The sequence below is a fragment of the Rattus norvegicus genome, chromosome 2 (assembly GCF_036323735.1).
Source record: "Rattus norvegicus strain BN/NHsdMcwi chromosome 2, GRCr8, whole genome shotgun sequence".
NCBI lineage: Eukaryota > Metazoa > Chordata > Mammalia > Rodentia > Muridae > Rattus > Rattus norvegicus.
In genome coordinates this window covers 233,769,641-233,793,664 of record NC_086020.1, presented here as the reverse complement: position 1 = coordinate 233,793,664, position 24,024 = coordinate 233,769,641, and the positions used below count along the sequence as shown (strand labels likewise).

The following is a 24,024-nucleotide window of genomic DNA, read 5'->3' as shown; positions in this document are numbered from 1 at the left end:
CCCGGAGACTCCATTGCCTTCAAAGCCAGCAGCAGTGCGGCCCCGCCCAGCCCGGACCAGGGGGTGTGGCCATCAGAGAAGGGGCGTGCCCAGCCTTGGGCGCGGGGCGGGTCGAGCGCGGAGGCGGAAGTTCCCCACCGGCTTGAGAGGGACGGCGCAGGCACCGCGAGCCACTTGTCAGCGCTGGTCTGAGGCGGAGGGTGCGCCGCGCGGGTCCGGAGGTGAGTGACCGCGGGCGGCGGCGGAGCACGTCCTCCTCCGCGATGGGAGAAACGGGTGACGGGGTGCGGCGCGTGGAGGGGCGCAGGACGGGAGGAGGACGGGGTGCGCGTTTCCTCAGAGCCGCGGCTCCTCAGGTGCTCCCGGTGCGCGCGGAGGTGTGAGAAGTGCGGGGCAGGGCGGCGCGCCGCGGGTCAGCGTCCAGAGCCGGGACTCTCCGGGACCGGCGCTCGGGAGAGCCGGACGCACCAGGGGGCGCCCGCGGAGCCCGACCGCGGGGGGCGAAGGGCAGCACCTCGGCCTGGGGCGCGCCAGCCCCCTGGGAGGCTCTGGCGAGCGGAGAATGTGCGCCTGCACGGGAAAGCGGCGCTATTTTGTTTGCTGGCTCCCGGGCTACGGAGAAGCGTTTATTTTCTCCTCCGTGAAATATTTGCCGTTGTGTAACCTGTTAGGGTTACAGGTCGGTGCGTCTAGAATGAAAGGCCACTTAGATCGGTCGCGGTCGCCAGTTTTATGAAACTGGTGGACTTTTTGGGGCTTTGGCCAGATTGTGCTTCAGCGGCGTTTGACAATGAGTGGAAAAAGGAAGGGCGTATGGACTGGGCAGAACTTGGAAAGAAAATTCGTGACTGGGCTGGGCAGGTCTAGGGTGTGATCGCCGGATCCTATCCCAGGTCCGCCTTCTTGACCCGAGGACGTCTGAACCCGCCTGCTACGGAAACTGCTAGCTGGGGAACCTTATTTGGCCAACTTGGCTAGGCGTGAACCCTAGCTGGGAAACGTCTCATCCTCTTTCATCCTAAGCCTTAGCTCTTTAGTCCGCCCACCATTCTATCTCAGGAGGAGAGAAAGAATCTCTAGGTAGTCTTAATTGAAGGGCTTACCACTCACCACAGTAGGTCTGCCCCGTTACGCACACCAAAGAAGCTGACACTGAAGTGTGGGAAACCACTTTTAGCGTCCCTCACCAGCAGTAGATGGAAGGCATTATTTAGACTGCCCCTAAAAGAAAATCCAAAACTCTACAGAAATTCCAACGTTTTTTACATGTTTGAAAGCAGAATAAGCTGTTATTTCCTGCCTGCTTGGTTGGTATTTTAGCGTTTGGGCACTAATAACCACATGGGGGAGACTTGGAAAAGGCCAATGACAATTCTGCCCTTGCTTAAGGATCAGAATATTTTAAGACAAATGAATTCCAAGTGAAGCTAGCGGAAAGGGAGTTTAGGGAAGAGACTGGTGTTGCGGTTTGGCTGACTTGACTAGTACTAGAAATGTTAATAACAAATGGGAGAAATCAGGAAGGGAGTCCCTAAGAAAAGGGAAGTTACATGGATGTGGGCTGATACCCACATTCTCTCCTAGGGAAAAATGGAGCCAGAGTGCGTTTAGCGTAACTTTCACATTCTTCCCTTGACACAGTTAAAGATTAAGAGACGACAGTGGCCTGGGAACTATCAGTTGGTTTACTGATTTATTTGTACTGTATGGCACGATCAAGACTGCCTCTACTGGTCTTGGGGAGATCCTGCTCCAGCTTGTTATTAACTCCCTAGCATTTAGTTTTCACCTGCCCGTTGGCTTCCTGTGGGTCTTTTTCTATAGCCACTGCTTACTACTGCGGTACGGAAGTAACGCTACAACACAATAGTTCGGCACTACCATTCCACCTTAAAAGATTTGCAGTGCACAATATCCCGGAACTAGATTTCCTTTAAAGTGTTGCCTCATTTTCCATTCTTGAGAAGAAGGCGTCCGTTTTTTGCCTTCTCTGTGGTACGTGTGCTGCTGCTGAACTTGATGACATGGGTAGGTGTTAAAGTGGATGTAAAAAGTAGTATATTAACACGGTTGATCAGACTTCATCTATTAAATCAAGCATGTCAATATACTATATATTCATATATATACTCATATATATATATATGGCCTCATAAATGCTACACAGACTCTGTACCACTGAGATATATTTCTATCCCCAAAGCTTTGTTTTGACAAGTGTCTTTAAAGCATTATAACATCATATACCTGCCATACTTTTAGACAGAAGAACTGTATATCTCTATTATTCTTTTTAAAGAGGGAACAATGTTCATTATTCCCAATGCCTCCTAACTACCAGTAGGACCCTCTTAAGTCAACTTGAGCTTTTAAAAGAGCTACCCTGAAGTCATTATGAGCCTAAGAACAGCAAGACAGGAAAAAAAAAAAAAAGAAAAAAAGAAAAAGCACTGCATCATGGTAATTTTCTAAGGCTCCAATTTAGTTTCATTAAGGTTAACCTTGTATTTCAGTTATGGTTAACATAGCCTCATTTACTCGCTTAGGAAGGCTTAGTCTCTGCTCTGCTGGATTATGTATAAGCATAAAAGAAAACAAAAATTTAGAGTAAGATACTACCTGTTCTGGAATGTGGCCCATCACTGCCTAGATGAAAGAAAAATAAGGACTTAGGTTTACTTCCTAACCCCATAAACAAAGAACTAGACAAACAAAAGCCTAGTTTTAGACATATTTCATACTTAGAAATTCTGAACTGTTACATCAGCAACCTTATCTTTCCTTCCTTGTCATACTTTTACACATTTTAAACTCCACCTAAACTTCTCTTCTATCACACCAGATTTACCAGCATATGTAGATATCTGACCCACTGAGGATGAAGCCACACTAGTTTTAGGGATTCTAGTTTCTAAGGAAGAATGACTTCAGGGATAATGTGCACTAAAGGTCCCTTAACTGTGGAAAATACCATGTTCCAATAGAGGAGGCTAGGAGTTACGGTTCTAAATCAGAATAATTACAATTCCAAAATGCTGAACAGTTTTGTTGGCTTTATAGAAAATGCATTGATAAATGAAATTAGGCTTTTAATAAGCATTTTAATTAACTATGTAATTTTCTTTCATTTTCTAGAACTGCACATCGAATCCTTCGAACCATGAGCAACTACAATGTGTCATTGGTTGGCCCAGCTCCTTGGGGTTTCCGGCTCCAAGGTGGCAAGGATTTCAACATGCCTCTGACAATCTCTAGTGTAAGCAACCTTGACAGACGTTACTGCAAATGCTGGTTCCCTGTCTGGTCCTGGGAACTGCAAGACTGGATTGCTAATTCTCTTTTGATTTGTGTCAACTCATTACAATCGTGGGGTCTTGTTTTTTCCTTCTTACCAGGTTTGCCAGTCTAATAAAGATGTACATGGAAGGTACCCGACAAGGATAGCTTATCTAAGTCCAGCTTATTTTCAGGTTCTCTGATATTAGCAGAACTAAAATAGGAAACATCTAACTGAGGAGCCAATCGTAAGGTTTTGAATAGCCCCTAGTTTGGGAAATTCTCTGAGCTTTAATTTCTTCAGAAGTACTTCTATGGCATTGTACTATCAAGTTTTAATGACCCTTTCAGTTCCCCAAACTGTGTGTTAACATGAGTGACCGTGACTGGTTTAGGCATTATTTCCTCAGCTCACATTCTAGTGGAGGTAGTGTCAGCAGTCAGATGGGAAAAAAAACTCCTTAGGTCTGTGGAGAGAAGGGTGAGGATCTCCAGCTACGTGGTCAGCCTATGAGTCATTGAGATTTGACTTTTTACCACATTGGGGATTTAGCTGGATACAGTGTGTGTGTGTGTGTGTGTGTGTGTGTGTGTGTGTGTGTGTGTGTGTGTCTGTCTGTCTGTCTGTCTGTCTGTCTGTTTGTCAAGATAGATATCTCTGTGTGTCTGGACACAGAGGGAGAATGAAAATAAGGGAAGAGAGTCAGGGGAGAGACTGACACTGTGTAGCTCTGGTCTGGAATTTTCTATGAAGACCAGGCTGGCTTTGAACTCTCAGAGACATCCTGCTCCTACTCCCCAGTGCTGAGAGTAGAGGTGTGTATCATTATGTCTAGGCTTAGAATGTCTTGATGATTTTGAGAAGGGGATAATTATAATCAGGCCTAGTTTCACTCACCAAGAGGTGATTATTACTATTATTTATTTGTATAATTCCGTGTGTGTGTCTGTGTGTGTGTGTGTGTGTGTGTGTGTGTCTGTGTGTCTGTGTGTCTGTGTGCGCGTGTGTCCTGGCACATGCTAGTCTAAGGTACTAGCCTTGGGTTGTGATTCTGATAAGAGGGAACACTATGTACACACATGCATGCCCTTCCCTGGCACAGAGAAATGCTTTCCCTGTGTAGACAGAGTGCTAATTAAGGGATTTTGAACATGCTGATTAAAAGCGACCACTCTAACAAAGCGGCTCAGTTATTTCTGTTCTCTTACAAAAGTGTCTGCCATCTCCTGTGACCTTTTTGGGCCTGTGCAGTGGGGCATGCAATTCATTCTGGACTGGACAGGATCGGGAGGGGAGGGGAGGGGAGGAGAGAAGGGAATGTTGGCTCAACTGGGAAGCTAGGCTCTTGGCCTCTTAGTATCCTTATTTTTAACCCCTGAAATGGTTTCAGTTTAAACATGCCCAATACAGTGTCTAATGAAAATTTGTGCTAATAACATTTGTATTGTGTCAAGATTGTTACTGTTACCAATGCCATATTTACTTTAATTACCTCAATGATCACACTTATTCTGCTTTTTTATATAGAATGGTTGGAGTATTTTTCAGTGATCATCAGGTTCTTTAATTAATACTATTAAGAAGCAGTTAAAACGTGATAGCATGCCTTAAAATGCGTAATTTAATGGTTCTCTTATGTAATGATGCATGTGAATGTTCTATCAAAGTTTGGTACATTAAAACCTCAATTATTTATTGTCTTTTGTAATAATATATGATGAAAATGAAAGGCCTGAAACATTTAATCTCTCAGTTTTAGGGACTATGGCACTCATTATTATGTTATTACTTTTACTTAATGAATGTTCAAACTGAAAAACAAAACCAAAAGAAACACAGAAGCCTGTACACCTTTATCTTTAGAATTCAGAAATCTACAGTTTTTCCTTGATGAGATGTGTTGAACTCTAAGAGTCATTTCCAATCCATAGAACACTGGCCCTTTGGGGGATTAAGCTGTATTTAAGGTAAATATAAGCCCCTGTCAGGGACTTAAAAGTTCCATTTCCCTGAGATTTTGTTGTAGTAGCATTTAAGGATGCTGTTCTGATCTGGTTGGACAAGCAAGCATACTACCAAATTAGCATTTTACCAAGCTTTTCCATTTATACTGGGCGATGTTCAGTGGGTGGGCTTCTAAGGTAGGCTTAGCAGCTCCCACCAGTGTTCTCAGCAGTGCTCATATTGGGACAACAGTGTGAGCATGTCATTGTTTTCTGTTTTCTCTCTAAAATGGAGTGTTGCTGCTGGAGTTCGCAGGCCTCTTTTTATGACCCTGTGTTTATGGGACCAGCCCTGAAGCCATGGAATGTGGGGATGGGTTTCATTGTAGCAATGTTGGTTTGTTGGTCTTTGCCAGTATATTTTATAAGAAGAAATAGGAGACTAGTTGAACAATTCAAGGGTATATTTTGTCAAGCTGTTTTTTCCTCTTGGTGAAGTTATAAGAACTTTTTGTGTTTAACCATCTTTATGATTCAAGACCTCAAAGTTGAAGTACTTTACTGAGTGTTATTATCTGACGTTTGACCCCAGAGGTCTTTTCTTTATTACTAGTGTTTGGATTCCTCCAGTAAGCTCCCAGTTCTCCAGTAAACTCGTTTTGGAAGTTGCTTTAGCAGAATAGAATGAGGTTAGGTGTTTTTTTATACTCTGTAAAAAAAAAAATCGATTCTGATTTTCAAGAGTTAGAGGAGAATAAATTGTTATAAGCTCAGACACATTTCCGTTGGATTTTAAAAAGTAGAAGAAATAGGCCAGTTTTTCAAGTATGGAACTCACTTTGTGGGTATATCAGGGAATATGGAAGACTTGGCTGGGAATTCATTTACTTGGACGTTACAGGCAGTCCTCCTGGAAGCTGTTGAAGCTATAGTTTTGGGAAATACAAAGTTATATGGTAAAGAAGAAAGGCCAGTTCTGTAGTACTGAAGAGTGTGTTATATTTATCACGTGACAGTATTTGATGAAATAACAGGCATGCTGGTCATGTTTTTCAGTTTTAGTGTGTGTAAATCTTCTGTATTGGGAGGGATTTGTTTCTTTAAAAGGCATTAATTGAAATGGTCCTCAAAGGATGTAATTTGAATACCTCCAGTTTTTCTGTCATTTTTCAGTGTACTATGAGATTAAATGCTTTCCCTGTCATTGCTTGACTCCTGGTTAACTGTGAATGCGGTTGAGTGCTTCTGCAGACATGCCAACTGCAGTTTCTCTCCTGGGGAACAGACTGAAACACCCTCCAGTCCCTTTAAGCTGAGATGAGAGAGAACTATCTTACTTTGACTAAATGGGTCCATTGTTAGCTTAAAGCTGTTGAGTCATGGTGCCCGGTTACAAAGTTAACTTCGTTTATGTGACTACATAATGTATATTTCACATGTATGTTCACTTGCTGCTTTTAAGATACTGATTGCCATGTTTGAGGGGATGGGGTGGGGAGTAGTTTGGAACTCTTACTTTTCTGGTGTGATTTTCTCTTTTGTGGCCACAGATGTCAGCCACCTTAAGGTAATTCTGAAGATAGTTTTCTGTTGTAAAGGAATAAAAAAAAATCAATCTATTTTATTACAAATGAGTAATTTTAAAGATTTTAAACTTATTTGATCTTCACAGATACTGGTTTTGTAGGGAAGTTATTTTTAAGAGGAATCTTACTGGTAAGAAGAACTCTTGTATCTCATGGAGGAAACAGTCCTACAGGGCTTGGCTTGTCAGACTAGCACTTTAGACCTAAATAGAGAAGGGCTTCGTTAAGGGCTTCGTTGTAACTGTTCACTTAGGAGTTAGTGTTTCCCCTGTGAATGGAGAGGGCTGATAGAGGCTTGTGATCTACTTTGGTTAGTTGAGAACTTTGGTGGTGTTGGGCATGGTATGTGTTGGTATGTGTGGATATGAAGTTGACCTGTTGCCTTTGTGCCTGACGTTTTATTTGTGGCTGTTCTTGCCCAGATTCCCATTTCCTCAGGATAAATCTTGATAAGATTTTACTAATCTAGGTGCTAATACTGGTTTTTTTTTTTTGGACACAAAAGAGCTTGTTCTTTTGGTGACTTCAGGGTATTATTGTGCTTCAGCCTCAGCAAGGGAGACTCTAGGCCCTTACTCCATGTCTGAGGTGAAAACAGAGACTGAGCGTGTGATGTAGAACTTGACAGAGTGAAGCACTGTGGTGAGAAATGTCAGTGTTTCTCTGCATGCAAGTAAATGGCAGAGGGGAAATGAAAAGGGAAAGCATTGATTTGAGAAAGTAAAGGATAGCAGCTCACCGCTCACCCATCTTCAGCTCTTCCAGAAGCAGAGCAGCTCCAACCACACTGAAGGCAGGGTCCATTTACAGTAATGCAGAGAGAATCACAGTAGTTCTTAGTAATGAGTCAAATGGCAAAGCAATATATATTGAACTTAAATGTTGGATTTGGGAGAATTTTCTTATGCTGCTGGTTAAGCACAATATCTTTTTTCTCTTTAAAGATGTTTTTATTTATTTTTATTTTATGTGTATGAGTATTTTGCCAGTATGTATGTAAGTGTACTGCATATGTACATGGAGCCCACAGAAGGTAGAAGAAGGCACTGGATTCCCTGGGAATTGGGGTTATGGTCTCTTATAAGCCATCATGTGGGTGCTGGGAACCAAACCTAAGTCCTCTGTAAGAGCAGCAAGCGTTCTTAACTCGGAACCATCTGTCCTGCCCCTAAATTGAATTTCTTAAGTTTTATGTTCACCTTGCCCATCGTCCTTAGCCTTCTTTCTTGTTGAGTAAGTGGAGTAATCCACCCTTTCAGCAGATACTCTAGTTTCTTTTATAGCCCATAGATATGTTGTTATCCATTTATCTGTCAATTGCTGGGGCAGAGTTCACAGTGCTTGTTGGCATTTGTGCATTTAGTACTCAGGAGGGCTACACAGGGGCAGCCCATGTCCCTGAGAGGCCTACAAGTAAGAGCTTAAAATTAATGTTGAACATTAACAGGAAAGAATGAAAAAAGAAAAAAAATAAAAAGAGAAAAGAAATACTTTTCAAAGCCTACAACCTCAGACAAATATGATCTTTAAGAAATCCTGCTTAATCCTTTACCCCTTCCTGCTATGAGAGTTTTCTTCAGTCAAATATTCCTCTGCTTTAGAATTTAAAGATTTGAATGCTTTTGCCCTGTTACTAATTTCTTTCTGTAATATTCAGTTTTAGCATTTTCTTCCACATACTTCTGGAGATAATCTGTATGCATACATATAAATCAGTGTATACCTTTTTGACACAAGAGCTAGTTACTATCTTTAAGAAAGAAAATCTCGGCAGTTTCTTTCTTCTCTTAACATCAGCTAACATGTCTTCCTAAAACAAAACTGCTACAGTTCTTTCGGATATGTCATAATTTATGTAAGCAGTTTACGTTAGTGGATTGTTAGATTTTTTTTTCCTAAGTTTTTTTTATTTACTGACACTGGTATAATTTTTTTATGCAAGTGTATATACACACACACACACACACACACACACACACACCTACCTACCTACACACACACACACATACACACACACACACACACACCATCCCACACCCCCAACCACACACACACACACACACACACCCACACACACACACACACACACACCATCCCCCCCACATGCACCACACCCAGATGCATACACACACACACAACACACACATGCACACCCCCACAACCCCCAGTGTATTTACTAGATGAGTTCCTAGAAATGGAACAGCAAGTCCAAGACTTGCATATGTTTGTAATTTTGGTTGGTGTTGCAAAATATCTTTGTAGAGACCCACCAACTGGTGATACGAGGTCGTCTTCTTTCCCCATACCTGTGCTAGCATGAGTGGAAATAGACTTTTGATCTTTTTCAATCAGATGGGCCAAGTTCCAGCTGTTTCCCCTTTCTACAGGGTTTAATTACAAGTGATAGACGAAGATTTCTCCATCTTAAACAGCTCATTATTTTCTATTTGCAATTGAGCATATGAGAGAAAAGATTTCTGTCTTTAGAACTGATATTGTTAATTTCTTAGGGATACCTAAAAAGTTTCTTCATCCAGACATTTTGTTAATAGTTATTTCTTTCATTTGTTTTTTTTTTTTTTTTCTAAGTTCTCCTCTCTGTTACCACAACTCTCTGGATACATGGCAAAAGATCATTTTTTGTGTGTGTGTGTGTGTGTGTGTGTGTGTGTGTGTGTGTGTGTGTTTGCCCGTGGTTGTGGAGGTCAGAAGTCAACAACTGATGTCTTCTTCCTCAGCCACTTTGCATGTTATTTTTTGTGACAAGATCTTCCACTAAATGTGGTGTGCTCTGATTTGGCTAGGATGGCTGTCTAGGGAACCCCAGGGATCCTCTTGTCTCTGCTAGCTCTGGGATTACAGGCACATGCTGTCATATCTGTTTCTTTCTTTCCTTGTTAAAATGTGGGTTTCTGGCCTTATGTCCTTATGCTGGCTTGGCAAGCACTTTACTGATAGTCATTTCTCTGCTCCTCTACTCCCTGGTTTTGTAGAATAGTTTTTGACACAGCTCTGTCATAGTTGTTTGAGCAGTTAAGCAAACCATATTTAAGAGTTTCCAAGTTGTTATTTTTCTCTAGCTGCCTGATGAAATGCACTCTTTTGTAACTCTCTTTGTATGATATGATAGGTGCTGGGCATTCTAAGGTGCTTTATCAATTGTAGGCATAGTAAACTCATTCTTGTTCTGCTGTAGAATTTTAAATGCAAAGACTTGAATTAATAAGGAATTTCTCACTTCTATGAACTATTGCACAAACACATGCACGTGCACTCAAATGCACACCGAACTCACAGGGGTGAGTTCACAATGCACTCTTCAACACATATGTACACATATTTGCACACATACATGCATATACACATGCACATGCATGCATACGTGTACACATACGCGCGCATGCGCGCACACACACACACACACACACACACACACACACACACACACTCTCCACCCCAGCTAATGGTCCTAAAGTTGATTTATCAGTAGCTATCATTGCCACAGATATATATTAATTTACCAAAAATGGAAGTATTTATTTTAATGACATTAAGAATTGAATACAATTACCATTAACTGGACATAGAATCTGTGTTGTGATTTAGTTGGGATGGGAATGTGTGTTGTACACATTTCTGTTACAGTAACACAGTATCAGCTTCTAGAGAAAGGGCTCATTTTGGCTTCTGCTTTCTAGACATTTCTACGACTGAGCATACATATTTGTTTTAGGCCTGTGATTGGGAGCCAGCACATCATGGTAGGAACACGATTCATAGCAAAATGGTTTACCTCATGGCTAGGATGAAGAAATGAGAGGGCACTGGAGAGACTAATTCTTACTGGGGTATGTCCCCTATGACCAGACTCCTACTCTTACGGTTTCTTCTGCCTCCAGTCGTTGCAAGCTGGGTGCTAAGTCTTTAAGACATGGGCCTTTGTGGGACATAAAAGATCCAAACTACAAAGGGCTCAGTTGATAATCCAGTATTTTTTCAGTTTCTGAGACATTAAATTGAGACATGTAGGCAGAAGAAGTTTGTGGATATGTTCCAAAACCCCTTAGAAAATAAATGCTTTATGCCTTATATAGGGCCTCTTAAAAGATGCTCTGGAGGAAGAAAGCCATCTGTGTGTAAATACAAACATTGTCCCACGATTCCCTGGCTTTAATCTTTACCTTGAAAGTTTGTCTGTGCTGTTCTTTTTTTTTTTTTTTTTTGTTACCATATATATTAATTTTATTTTATTTTATTTTTTTTTTTATTAACTTGAGTATTTCTTATATACATTTCAAGTGTTATTCCCTTTCCCGGGTTCCGGGCAAACATCCCCCTCCCCCCTCCCCTTCCTTATGGGTGTTCCCCTCCCATATGCTGTTCTTTTTAAATATATTTCTATCCACTTTAGGTGGTTCGAGTTGCCTAGCCTCTAGTTTCCAGAGTAATAATTTTGATATTTTAGCAGACTAGGGGGTTCCCAAAATTGGAGCTTACCCTATCACAGTCTGATTCTTTGTTCTCAGGAGGACATCTTGCCCAGGCAAGAATTACTGAATCTTATATTTAATACTGTCCTATTTTAGAACTCCAAGAATGTCTTATTAAATTCTTACTTGACTCCTCTATTATTATGACTCCTCTATGTTTCATATAAATGATCCCATTTAATACAACCGAGTTTGTAGTCGAAAATATCAACTTTGAACTCTTAAAAAGTCTTTGTTCTTTATTCTTCGTTAAAGGCCTACCTATCTTCTGAGGCATGTTCATGTGTTAGATGCTCTTTAAATGTCTGAGTAGTCAAGCTCATGTGGGACTTCCTCTTCTTCTATTAGACTGTAGTGATGGAAATGTGCTAATGCTTACTGCGCCCTTGGTTTTGCCTGGGTCCTATTGAAGATGTTTTGTTCATGTGTAACAGGATATGTAATCCTCACCACATTTCCAATGGAGAGTTTCTTAATTTTAAATCTCTTAACTTATAGATAAAGAAACATGGAAGTTAAGTAATGTATCCTAAGTCCCATAGAATCAGACCTACGATTTGAAACCAGTTTAACTAAGTAGTAGTCATTCTTAAATCATTATACTCGAGCACCAGGGACAGTTAAGTGTGTATGTACATTTCACAAAGCATAGATATTGTAATGTTGGGGGTGGTGGTGCACACCTGTGATCCCAGTACTCCGGAGATAGGGGGAGTGGATCTCGTGAGTTTCAGACCATCCTGATCTATATATGGAAAGCTTCAGTCCAGCTAGCACTGTACATAGTGAGACCCTGACTCAAAGAAAAAAGGAAAAAAAAAAAAAAAAAAAAAAAAAAAGAAAAACCAGCAGCAGCAGCAGCAGCAGCAGCAACAAACAACAAAAACAACAAAGGAGAAAGAAAAAGATGCTCTAGAGCCAGAGACTTGTTTTTACGGGAATAATTGAAATTAGTAATTAAAATCTGAGAGTAGTTTCTAGACTAATTGTTCCCAGTCCTCAACGAGACTTTAGAAGTGTGGATTCTGTGATTGCTACAATTTCATTTGGCTGCTTGGGATTCCGATTTACATATTTTTAACCAATAAAGTTTGATTTTCTTTGTTTTTAATATTGACCAGGGTTAAAATTTTTAGAATATGCCTTACAAATTATACTAGAGACCTTTATCTCACAAAGTATAGTCTTCCTTTGTGGTCAGCCACAGTTGAATTTAACAGTTATTTTTTCAGTGTTGAAGATAGGTAGAGTTTCTTCGGATAAATTGGAACACTTAATGACACTGAGCAAACATCGTCCACAGAGGTCACTGTGCCAGTCAGTGTCTATTCTAGTAAGGTTTTATTGTATCCAAAATCTGTAGAAGACGTAGCTTTCCCAAGGGTGTTTCCTGACCTTTGATTGACAGGTCCGTTTGGATAGAGTCTTATAAGGAGACACGGGTAGCTTCTGGCTAGACAGTAACCCTGTGATCTTCTGGGCAGTTCAGAATTATTTTATATATATTTAACCACCCAGCAGTTCTAGCTTTGTTTTCTAGTGTTATTCACTGAAGTCACTCATGGCTATATTTCAGTGTTTCACATAGTTCAATGAGTTATATTTCTTGAGGTGGCAAATAGCTTAATATGCTCAAGGAATAGAAAGGCCAGTATTGTGGCATGGGAGTAAGAGGAAAGCATCCTTAGATGAGGGAATTGTATGACATGTCTAACATGAGACTGAGAGATAAAAAGACAGTGATGAGTATGGCATTAGGGGTGCCAATAGGAAATCCACAATTCGAGTTTGATTCTGATTCCTTTGAATTAGACTGAGCTGAACAGAGTAGAGTAGATTACTAATTGTGATCTCACTGCATCTACAGGATAATGTCCTTTGTAAATTGCTTTTCATAGAAATTCCAGGGGAAGAATGTATAGGAGGATGACCTTGAATTTTTCTCATCTTCATGCCTCCTCCCAAGTGCTGGTTATTCCAGCTGCGCTCTACCATGTGAGCTCTAAACCCTGTCTGTTTTTAAGAAGAGTGAGTTTAGTCACTTGGGTGATCAGGATAATGCCAAAAGCTGTTCGTAAAGACCTTTTTATTATTTCTGATAAGGGTTTAAATAATTTGGAATTTTTTTTTACATTTATGAAATTTCAGAGATATCATTTCAGGGTTAATGTTTTCTAGAAAAAGACTGGTTGATAGTTAATAATTCTAAAACTAAGGAATTTTAATACCTTAGGAACATTATAGTTGGGCAAAAGTCATTAGTTTTATATAATGGTAGAACTACTATAAAAATCATAATGCCTATATTTAGAATAACAGTTCAATTTCTCACTTTATATTTAAGATTAGCTTTTTATAAGTTCAAGAAAATATGAGGTTTGAGATATATTTACAAAATAATGCTTAGAAAACCCACCTCTGTGTTACATTAAATAGAGAAATGAATATACCATGTATAGAACATTATTTTTCTTAATGATTTTATCCTACAATTTAAAGCAATTTAATTGTCATTGATTTCTCACTCAACAAGAATTTAAGATAACAGATTATATAGCAGATGAATGCTTAAATATTTGTGAGCATTTTATAATTAGGTAATTGTATTAGGTCTTTTTGAGGGAACAAAACACATATATAAAATCCTTCTCTTTCTTTCTTTACATATACTTATTAGATTGGCTTATAGGATTGAAGGATGGGCAGTCCAATACTGGTTGCCTGCACCCAGTATGGGAGCTAGAGCACTCAGTAGTCTGAGTTCACAGAAGGCCGGTGATGCAGCCTCACTTAGGGTCTAGAATCCTGGAAAGGATAGACATTAATCACTGCTAAACAGCAGTGATTTTACAGAAAACTATGGTGGAAGAAGCTTGGTGGGGGATTCTTTAGATAGAAAACAGAGAGCTGAGACAGTAGGGGGAGGGACAAAATACCCAGAATCATGTGCTTCAGGAAGTAGTTCCTTCCACTGGGCCCAAAAGTACCACCACTGGGAGGTGGACATGCAGTCACCACAACCTCTCGTGGGAACAACTCAAATTTAAGCCGTACATAATTGTTTCTAGAACCACCTTTACAGATACACTAAAAACCATGATTTTGGTAATTTCAATCTTTATTTCAGTCAAGGTTATGCTAATATATTAGTATTATTTCTTCATTTTTTTTGTTGTTGTTCATGGGACTTTTATCACATTTATATTTTCTCCCAAAATTCCATTTACTAGAAGATTTTGGTTACTTTTTTTTGTTTGCTTTCCTATCCGTTTGTTTGTTGTTGTTGTAGTATGTATATTTATGTGCAGATCACAGGACAACTAGGGGGAGTTGTTCCTCTCATTCCACCATGTGGGTTCTGGGGTGGAACTCAGTGTTGTCAGGCTTGGCAAGTGCCTTAGCCCAGTCAAGCTTGGACTGTTTTTGCTGGACTATATTCCATAGGCTTTATGTATAGTTACTACAAGGATAAACTCAGAACAGAATGTGTATGTGTGAAACTTGGCTCTGTAATTTATTAGCTATATACATTTGGACAGCTACAAATTACTGAACTGTACCCGGGTTCCTGACTTGCTAAATGATGTTAAAAATGGTATTTATATAATTGAATTCTTCCTTTTTTTTAAAGTATAAAAGGAAGTTTATTTGGGACTTGGTGGGGCAGTCTGGAAAAGGAAGTAAAGGCAGAGAAAAGAAGGGGGCAGAAAAGGAGAGAAAGAGAATGAGGGGAAGAGGCAGACCGAGAACACATGGGGTGAGGGGGGTACGGGGGGGGGGGGGAGGTGCGGGAAGAATTGAATTCTTTAGAGAAATACATAGACCTATGCAAAGTTCTTAGAATTAATGTCCGGCATATGGTACGAACACTGTTAAGGATACCTAATAATTAATGTATCTTATATACCAATTATTTATTGGTAATAACTTAGTTGAAGCAATTTTGAAATAATATTTCATAGCTCTCAGTTACTACTTTTGAAATCCAGTTCTGGTTTTCTGTTTGGAAGAGTAAACGTCGTAGAATCACTCATCCTAAATTAAGTATATGCATGTACATATATACACATATACCCTTACAGCCTGAATTAAATTGCCTCCTTAAGGCTCTTCTGTGTAGTACATGTGTAATATACATTTATTGAATGACTGGCCATGTTGGTTAGTTTCTCTGTCAACCAGTTCTCTGTCTACCCAAAGCTAGAGTAATCTGAGAGGAGGGAACCACAATTTAGAAAATGTTTCCATTTGAATGGGCTGTAGGAAGTAGCCCATCTTCTTAACTAGTGATTGTTAGCAGAGGACTGAGCCCACTGTGGATATGGACAGCCCTAGGCTGGGTCCTGGGTTCTATAAGAAGGCTTAGCAAGCACCCCTCCATGACCTCCACAGCAGCTCCTGCCTCCAGGTTCCTGCCCTGTTTGAGTTCCTTCTCTGATTTCCTTCACTAATGAATATTGTAAACAAAATAAATCCTTTCCCTTTCAAGTTTCTTTTGGTCATGGTGTTTCATTACAGCAACAGAAACCCTTCCTAAGACAGGGGTTCATTTTCTTATTGCATCTTTCATGGCCTAAGCTATCAAAGACATTTGAAAGGCATCTTGATACGCTGGTGCATTCAGTTAGGTAGTCTATACACAGTGATTGGCAGTCACTGTAGTTTGTTTTCATTTTACAGTCAGGTGATATACTGTGTTCTACTGAGAAGCAGCTGCTTGAGGGACTAGTTTTCACTTGTGCTAACGAGTAAGCTTAGTTATAAAACAAGAGTTTCCACTAGGAAAAATAAGCGACATGCTGCCATTTCTTCTGTTGGCTTTCCAGGAGTGCTCATGCCCTCAACAACCCTCTGTGTGCAGGTCTCTGTGGCCCTTGTTTTTTGTTCCAGCCACAGCCAGCTAGCTTTGTGTGGGATGAGCGCCTGCAACCATTTATAGACAAAATTAGGAGACCGGTATGTGACCACACTACTTGCAGGCTTCACGAAGTTTATGACATATAAAGTTCAGCCAGTCTGAACTTTAGTCATGCTATTAAATGTAAATAATTATTGCTCATTCATTAATTTATTTATTCATTCTACAAATATTTGGTAACTTTGTAATATGCTAGATATTATCCTAGGAAACTGGTCAAAATTGCCTAAATTAAACAAAGGTTCACCCTCTTACATCTGTATTTAGGTAGGCAAGGAAGAGACAATAAAGGCAGTTTAATAGGAGGTCGATGAAGTTAAACAGAAGTATAGGCGAGTAGCAGTGGAATGGGTGTTAATACTTGGTACAAAGCAAGCAAGCAAGACCTCATGCATAGGGAAAAGACATGGAATCGGGAAGAGCAGTGCGGTAAGAAGAAACCTGAGGTGATCCAGATGCAGGTGGTTGGAGGAGACAGTGAGGGGAAGTGGCAATAGATGATTTTAGAGTTGAGGGCAGTATTTCCCCGTATTAGCTAGACCAGAAGAATCCAATGGTGCGGCTCATTGGTGGGATAGAAACTTTTTTTCGTACCTAGCTTAAAATAGGATTTTAATAGCAGAATGAGTGTTTGTCTCTTGGTAATAGATGTTTTGTTTTTTTTGTTTTTTTTTTTTTTGTTTCAGATGTTCATAGATGCAATGCAATTTTATTAAGAATTGATGCTAATTATTAATAGTGTTTGAGACTTAAGTGGTAAATACAGACATTTATATTGTTCATTTATAGGAAGAATGACTATGAATGAAACATGGGATGAGAAAGTGTCCTTCACTGATAACTTATGGGATGGTGGTCACACACTTATTTTCATTGCTACCATCCTAGGAGTAATAACGCAGAAAATTAAGATGAAGTACTTTATTTTGTCTTTACTTTTAGCTTTAATTTTAGCTTAAAAAGGAAAATTAAGAAATTCTCGTGTTTATTGGGTACACTCCAAAGAAGTTTATTAGTCTATGCAGTGTTTAAGCATTTGTTAAGCACCATTTGAAGTTGTTTTTATACCTTTTATTTTAAGAAATACTTTGGTTTTTATTCACCTATTCTTGGTATTAATGACCTCTTGAAGACAGGTAATTTATCTGGTGAGCTTGGTAAACATTGGTCAGTTGGCTTCTGTTATAGTCACGAGAATGGATTTGTTACAGTTTTAAATAACAAAAAATTTTTCTTTGGGAGAGTGGTTTTTTAAGAGTATTTTTAGTTATTTCAAACCACTATTCCCTTAAAGATATAAACTTTTAATTTCTGGATAAGTATCTAAGTCGTCCTAATTAAACATTTTATTATTTTCGCTCTCACACTGCCCCCCCCCCTTTCCTGAGGGAGGTGTAGAGGTGAGGAATGAGGGGGATGAAAGGAAGTGTATGAAAGGAAAGCAGAGAAGAAGCTACTGGGTGCAAACACACAGGGTGGAGGAGGCCAGCACACAGAACATTAGTTTTGAACATGCTGTAATGAAACCTAGTTCTTTCCTATTTGATTAAAAAAATTTTCCTTATTAAGGAGATTGCTGGAAGAAGGAAGGGGTCCATTCTAAGTTTAGTTCTCGGGCAGTGCTCTCTATGCAAATTGCTTCCCTAGGCCTAGTAACAGTCTACAAACTTCATTCTCAATGATTATGGTAAAAGGAGGTATTATTGTTTAAAAGATTGGAGGCTGTTTTAGCAAGTGGTTTAGTTTTGTGAGTTTCTTCTTATTTTGTTGATAGAGCAGACTCAATGTAGCTGTATATATTAGGATTGTTACTATTTCTTTTTTTTTTTCCCTGAAAAGTTAACATTTCCTTAAAAATAAGAAGAAAATAGGGGGAAAAGTAGATTGGTGGTTAGCAGGAATAAAGAAATTAGCTGGAGAATTATTTAATGTTTTACAAGATAGAAAGTTCTGGACCTGTCACGCAACAATGTAAATATATTTAACACTGGTGTCTGGGTACTTAGTGGTTAAGGTAGCAAAGAAAATAGAAGGATAGCAGCGTTTGACCTGTATGGACTTTAAAAACATTACACAGCAAATGTAGGACTTAATAAATTGATGGAAATTTTTTTATATGATGAATACAAAGTAAATGACTTAAAAGCCTTTGTTTCTTACTGGATGAGAAATACATATATTTTAAAAAATTATGTATGTGTTCTCCTACTGACAGCCCAGGCTCTTTCACCATCCAGGCTTATTTTGTTTGTAGAGAAGATGTCAATAGGAAAAGGGAAAAGAGAAAATCATAGAGCCCTTCATGTGATAGATAGCCACTAAAGTGACCTTTTCATCACTGAATTCTTAAAAAACAAACAAAACATGGGTTCAGTTTCTGTGGAGGACTAAGAAAGTGAAGTCCTGTGTAACTCAGGGCCTAAGATTTCACCAAGCTTCTTAGTATTTTTCAACCCCTGCCTATATGCAAGCCTCTCAATTAAATGATTTAGTGTTAAGAAAAATTATTCCCTTGTGTTTACTGACATAATCACCTTTAAAATAAACGTGGGTCACCGAAGATACACATATGGGCTGTTAAGTACCTCTTTCCAGATTACCAGTAATAGTCACATCTGAGTTTGAATGTTGATCTCCACCTTACCCTGCAAACAAAGGCAAAGATCCTGCAGTCAAGACTTTGTATCGTCCCTTCTGTTGCAGAAAGAGGCACAGGTCTGCTTTAGGTATCAAGTAAGTCGGGAAATGGAAACTAGATGCTTTAAGTAAGACAATTTCACATGTGTGTAAAACAGATTTTGGTTTACTGAGTACTGTGTATTGGTGAAGCAACTTAGTAAGAGCCAGAAAGCAGGCCCATTCTCTGGTTAGGAATGATGATGATACAGTGTTACCAGAGCCTGCCTGTGGGACTGTTTGGCAGGACTGAAAACTTCAGGGAAGGCATGGACACACAGCTAGGACCTGGGGCCATCATGAGACTCATAGTACCATGAGACCTATTTAGAATCCAGACAGCTAGGAATCTTGGGGAATGTAGTTTCTTGTTACACAAGGAAAGGCAGAACAAGGCAGGGATAAATCTGAAGTTATATACCAGCAGGAGGAATAAAACAAACAAACAAAACAAACAAACCCAGCTGATTTCTTTCCTGAAGCTAGTGTTATTAGTGTTTTTGTATTCTGAGACACTTCTCTATCTGCAAGGTTCAGGATTCTTTATAAAGGAAGGAATTTTATATATGGCACATTTTTATGAATGCTTTATATTTTAATAGTAGTAAATTGTTCATTGCATTATTTCTACCAGTATCTGAATTTTTCTTAATTGTATCTTTATTGTTCATGCAGTCAAGGTAAGATTTTATTTCCATTTGTTGATATCTGTTTTTTAAAATACTTCTATAAAATCTGAAAGTCATTTAACTGTGATATGATATTTGCTTTTTCAAGGTTTTAAAAAGATTTGTTTGATTGTGTTTTGATAGGGTTTTGCTCTGTAGCCCAGGCTGGCCTAAGGTGGGTTTGGCCTGGACATCTTCCCAGTATTGGGATTATTGGCATGTGCCACATACCTGGCCAACTTTCAGTATTTTTAGTGATCAACTTGAATTATTTTGGAATTAGTTTTGATATAGGGTTAATGCATTATTTTAATATACACTTTAAAACATATTTTACTAAAAAAGCCTTAATTTATTCTCGTAAAATTTCTTATGTCTCCTGTCTTATATAAGTTTATTAATAACCAATGTTCATAATCCAAACAATATTTGAAGTGTCATTCTACCTAGTTCATCAATATATTGGTTTAAAAATTACTTTTTAAAGATTTGTCTTTGGAGTAGCTATCAACATTTTACCTCCTTAATATGAAGAAAAATGTTTAGGGTATCAGTTGATTTGGCTTAATTTTAAGACAATTATTAGCTATCAAACTGCTCAGAGTATAGTTTTGATACATCAGTGTTGCTTTTTATGTGAAAGTCTATAGAGAACTGTCTATGAGTGTCATTTAACATTTAGTCTTAACAGAAAGTAAGACTGAGTAATAGATGTCTAATACTGAAGAGTTTTGGATTGGCTTTAAAAATCAGTTACAGTCATCATATTTTTCTGGTAGTTATAGTACATACAGCATTGTCCAGATGTAGTAGACAGAAAGTAAAAGCTGGGGCATCAGGAGAGGGGGAGGATTATCGTTCAGTGATTGGCTGCATCATGAGTGTACTCATTCCTTTTGACACACTGGGACTCCATAGAGTCAGCGTTGCTGTTTATTTGCTTCTGACATAGTGTGTCAGGTAACAGAATACCATTCCAGGGCAGTGACAGAATTCTCAACTGGTCATTTTCAAATAGCTGCTTGTGGTGAGTGTGCGTGCGTGTGTGTGTGTGTGTGTGTGTGTGTGTGTGTGTGTGTGAGAGAGAGAGAGAGAGAGAGAGAGAGAGAGAGGGAGAGGGAGAGAGAGAGAATGAGAAAGTGTTAATATGTATTAATATCAGAAAAACTGTCTTCTCACTTTTAATTTCAGAGTGAGGGATTTTTTAATGGTGTTTTGCCTGCCTTTGTCTGTGTGAGGCTGTCAGATCCCCTGGAGCTGGACTTAGAGAAAGGTGTGAGCTGCCATGTGAGCCTTGGGATTCGAGCCCTGGTTCCTCTGGAAGAGCAGTCAATGCTTTTAACCCCCGAGCCATTGCTCCAGCACCTCAGAGTGAGCATTTTTTGTTTTTTGTTTTTTGTTTCTTTTTTTTGTGAATGGTTTTTTTTTAAAAACCAATTTATGTTCACAATGATACATTTTTGCCACAATTTGGTACAAATTAGCAATCCAATGGAAAAGCTAAAATCTTATTTATTTGGTTATTTGTTCATTTATTTACATCCCAAAAGTTGATCCCCACTTTTGGTCCCCCCTCACAGAGTTCCTCCTCTGCCTCTGAGAGGGTAGTCCCTGCCCCAATATCCCCCTACCCAAATGCATCAAGTCTATGCGCCTTTCCCAGTAAGGTGAGGACAGCCCTCTGCTACATATGTGTTAAGGGCCTTGGACTAGCCCTTGTATGCTCTTTTGTTGGTGGCGACTCAGTTCTGGGAGCTCCCAGGAGTCTAGCATAGTTGATACTGTTTGTCTTCCTATGGGGTTGTCATCTCTTTTAAGGCCTAAAAGGTAAAATCTTTAACAAACTTTTCAACATCTATAAAAGGAGAACAATATGATGAATCCTGTGTACAGTTTCTGATGTTCAACAGACATAGCCAACTTGTTTTTTCTCATTTAGTACTTTCATTTGAAGCTAATTCCAGCACATATATAATGTTAGCTATGCATTTAATGATAATTTGATTCTTACCTCTAAAAGTAAGAATGTTTATTTAAAAATCCTTATCAGAGCTGGAGAAATGGCTTAATGATTAAGAGCCCTGGCTGCTCCTCTAGGATGTGAGGACGTATGTTGAATTCCCAGCACCAGCGTGGTGGCTCATCGCCATCGGCAACTCCAGCTCCAGTGGATCTAATGTCCTCTTCTGACCTCTGAGGCACCAGGCATGCATGTGGGGCACAGACATACCTGCAAACAAAAGACTCATACACATAAAATAAAAGTAGTGAGAACTTAAAAATCATACTACTAGCATGTTTCAGAAGTTAATATTTTTCTAGAACCACAGTTATTTGCATTTTTAGATTTATATATGTGTACATATGCATGTATTTTTTTTCAACGTTTGAATTAGGATTTAGGTAAGGTTCATAGTTTTTGGTATTGTTCTGTAAAGTTAAGTTCATTTTTTTCCCCTGTAAGTTCCTTTTTAATAGTAATTTCTTGGGATTTTGTATTAAACTAGGCCATATGTTGAATAACACATTCTTTGATGAATAACTTATAGAAAAGTTAAATGACTTGACATTAGCATTTAACCAATTGGCTATTTGTTGCTGTGTTCATAATTACTGACATACATTTGGATTCATCATTTGTCTATTGCTGTTATGATTAATAGCCTGTTTTAAAAATAAAACTGCTCACTGTGAATTCTCATATTTGTAGAATGATGACTTGGCGTGTTTATCTTAAGTATTTTTTTTTTTTTTATTAACTTGAGTATTTCTTATATACATTTCGAGTGTTATTCCCTTTCCCGGTATCCGGGCAAACATCCCCCTCCCCCCTCCCCTTCCTTATGGGTGTTCCCCTCCCAACCCTCCCCCCATTGCCGCCCTCCCCCCACCAGTCTAGTTCACTGGGGGTTCAGTCTTAGCAGGACCCAGGGCTTCCCCTTCCACTGGTGCTCTTACTAGGATATTCAATGCTACCTATGGGGTCAGAGTCCAGGGTCAGTCCATGTATAGTATTTAGGTAGTGGCTTAGTCCCTGGAAGCTCTGGTTGCTTGGCATTTTTGTACATATGGGGTCTCGAGCCCCTTCAAGCTCTTCCAGTTCTTTCTCTGATTCCTTCAACGGGGGTCCTATTCTCAGTTCAGTGGTTTGCTGCTGGCATTCGCCTCTGTATTTGCTGTATTCTGGCTGTGTCTCTCAGGAGCGATCTACATCCGGCTCCTGTCGGTCTGCACTTCTTTGCTTCATCCATCTTGTCTAATTGGGTGGCTATATATGTATGGGTCACCTGTGGGGCAGACTCTGAATGGGTGTTCCTTCAGTCTCTGTTTTAAACTTTGCCTCTCTCTTCCCTGCCAAGGGTATTCTTGTTCCCCTTTTAAAGAAGGAGTGAAGCATTCACATTTTGATCATCCGTCTTGAGTTTCATTTGTTCTAGGCATCTAGGGTAATTCAAGCATTTGGGCTAATAGCCACTTATCAATGAGTACATACCATGTATGTCTTTCTGTGATTGGGTTAGCTCACTCAGGATGATGTTTTCCAGTTCCAACCATTTGCCTACGAATTTCATAAACTCGTTGTTTTTGATAGCTGAGTAATATTCCATTGTGTAGATGTACCACATTTTCTGTATCCATTCCTCTGTTGAAGGGCATCTGGGTTCTTTCCAGCTTCTGGCTATTATAAATAAGGCTGCAATGAACATAGTGGAGCACGTGTCTTTTTTATATGTTGGGGCATCTTTTGGGTATATGCCCAAGAGAGGTATAGCTGGATCCTCAGGCAGTTCAATGTCCAATTTTCTGAGGATTCTCCAGACTGATTTCCAGAATGGTTGTACCAGTTTGCAATCCCACCAACAATGGAGGAGTGTTCCTCTTCCTCCACATCCTCGCCAGCATCTGCTGTCACCTGAGTTTTTGATCTTAGCCATTCTCACTGGTATGAGGTGAAATCTCAGGGTTGTTTTGATTTGCATTTCCCTTATGACTAAAGATGTTGAACATTTCTTTAGGTGTTTCTCAGCCATTCGGCATTCCTCAGCTGTGAATTCTTTGTTTAGCTCTGAACCCCATTTTTTAATAGGGTTATTTGTTTCCCTGCGGTCTAACTTCTTGAGTTCTTTGTATATTTTGGATATAAGGCCTCTATCTGTTGTAGGATTGGTAAAGATCTTTTCCCAATCTGTTGGTTGCCGTTTTGTCCTAACCATAGTGTCCTTTGCCTTACAGAAGCTTTGCAGTTTTATGAGATCCCATTTGTCGATTCTTGATCTTAGAGCGTAAGCCATTGGTGTTTTGTTTAGGAAATTTTTTCCAGTGCCCATGTGTTCCAGATGCTTCCCTAGTTTTCCTTCTATTAGTTTGAGTGTATCTGGTTTGATGTGGAGGTCCTTGATCCACTTGGACTTAAGCTTTGTACAGGGTGATAAGCATGGATCGATCTGCATTCTTCTACATGTTGA

The 24,024-nt window shown here is 39.5% G+C and overlaps 1 protein-coding gene across 24 annotated transcripts in view; it reads left to right on the top strand.

Annotated features, from left to right (window-relative positions):
• Positions 1 to 82: 82 nt before the first annotated feature.
• The window catches only part of Pdlim5 (PDZ and LIM domain 5), a 168,105-nt gene continuing 144,163 nt past the window's right edge, over positions 83 to 24,024 (top strand). For 23 of the 24 annotated variants that reach the window (XM_039103056.2, XM_063282478.1, XM_063282477.1 and 20 more), the window contains exons 1-2: positions 83 to 221; positions 3,136 to 3,256. In XM_039103056.2, coding sequence (XP_038958984.1) covers positions 3,161 to 3,256 — 96 coding nt within the window. In that variant the 5' untranslated portion in view covers positions 83 to 221; positions 3,136 to 3,160. 24 annotated transcript variants of the gene reach the window in all.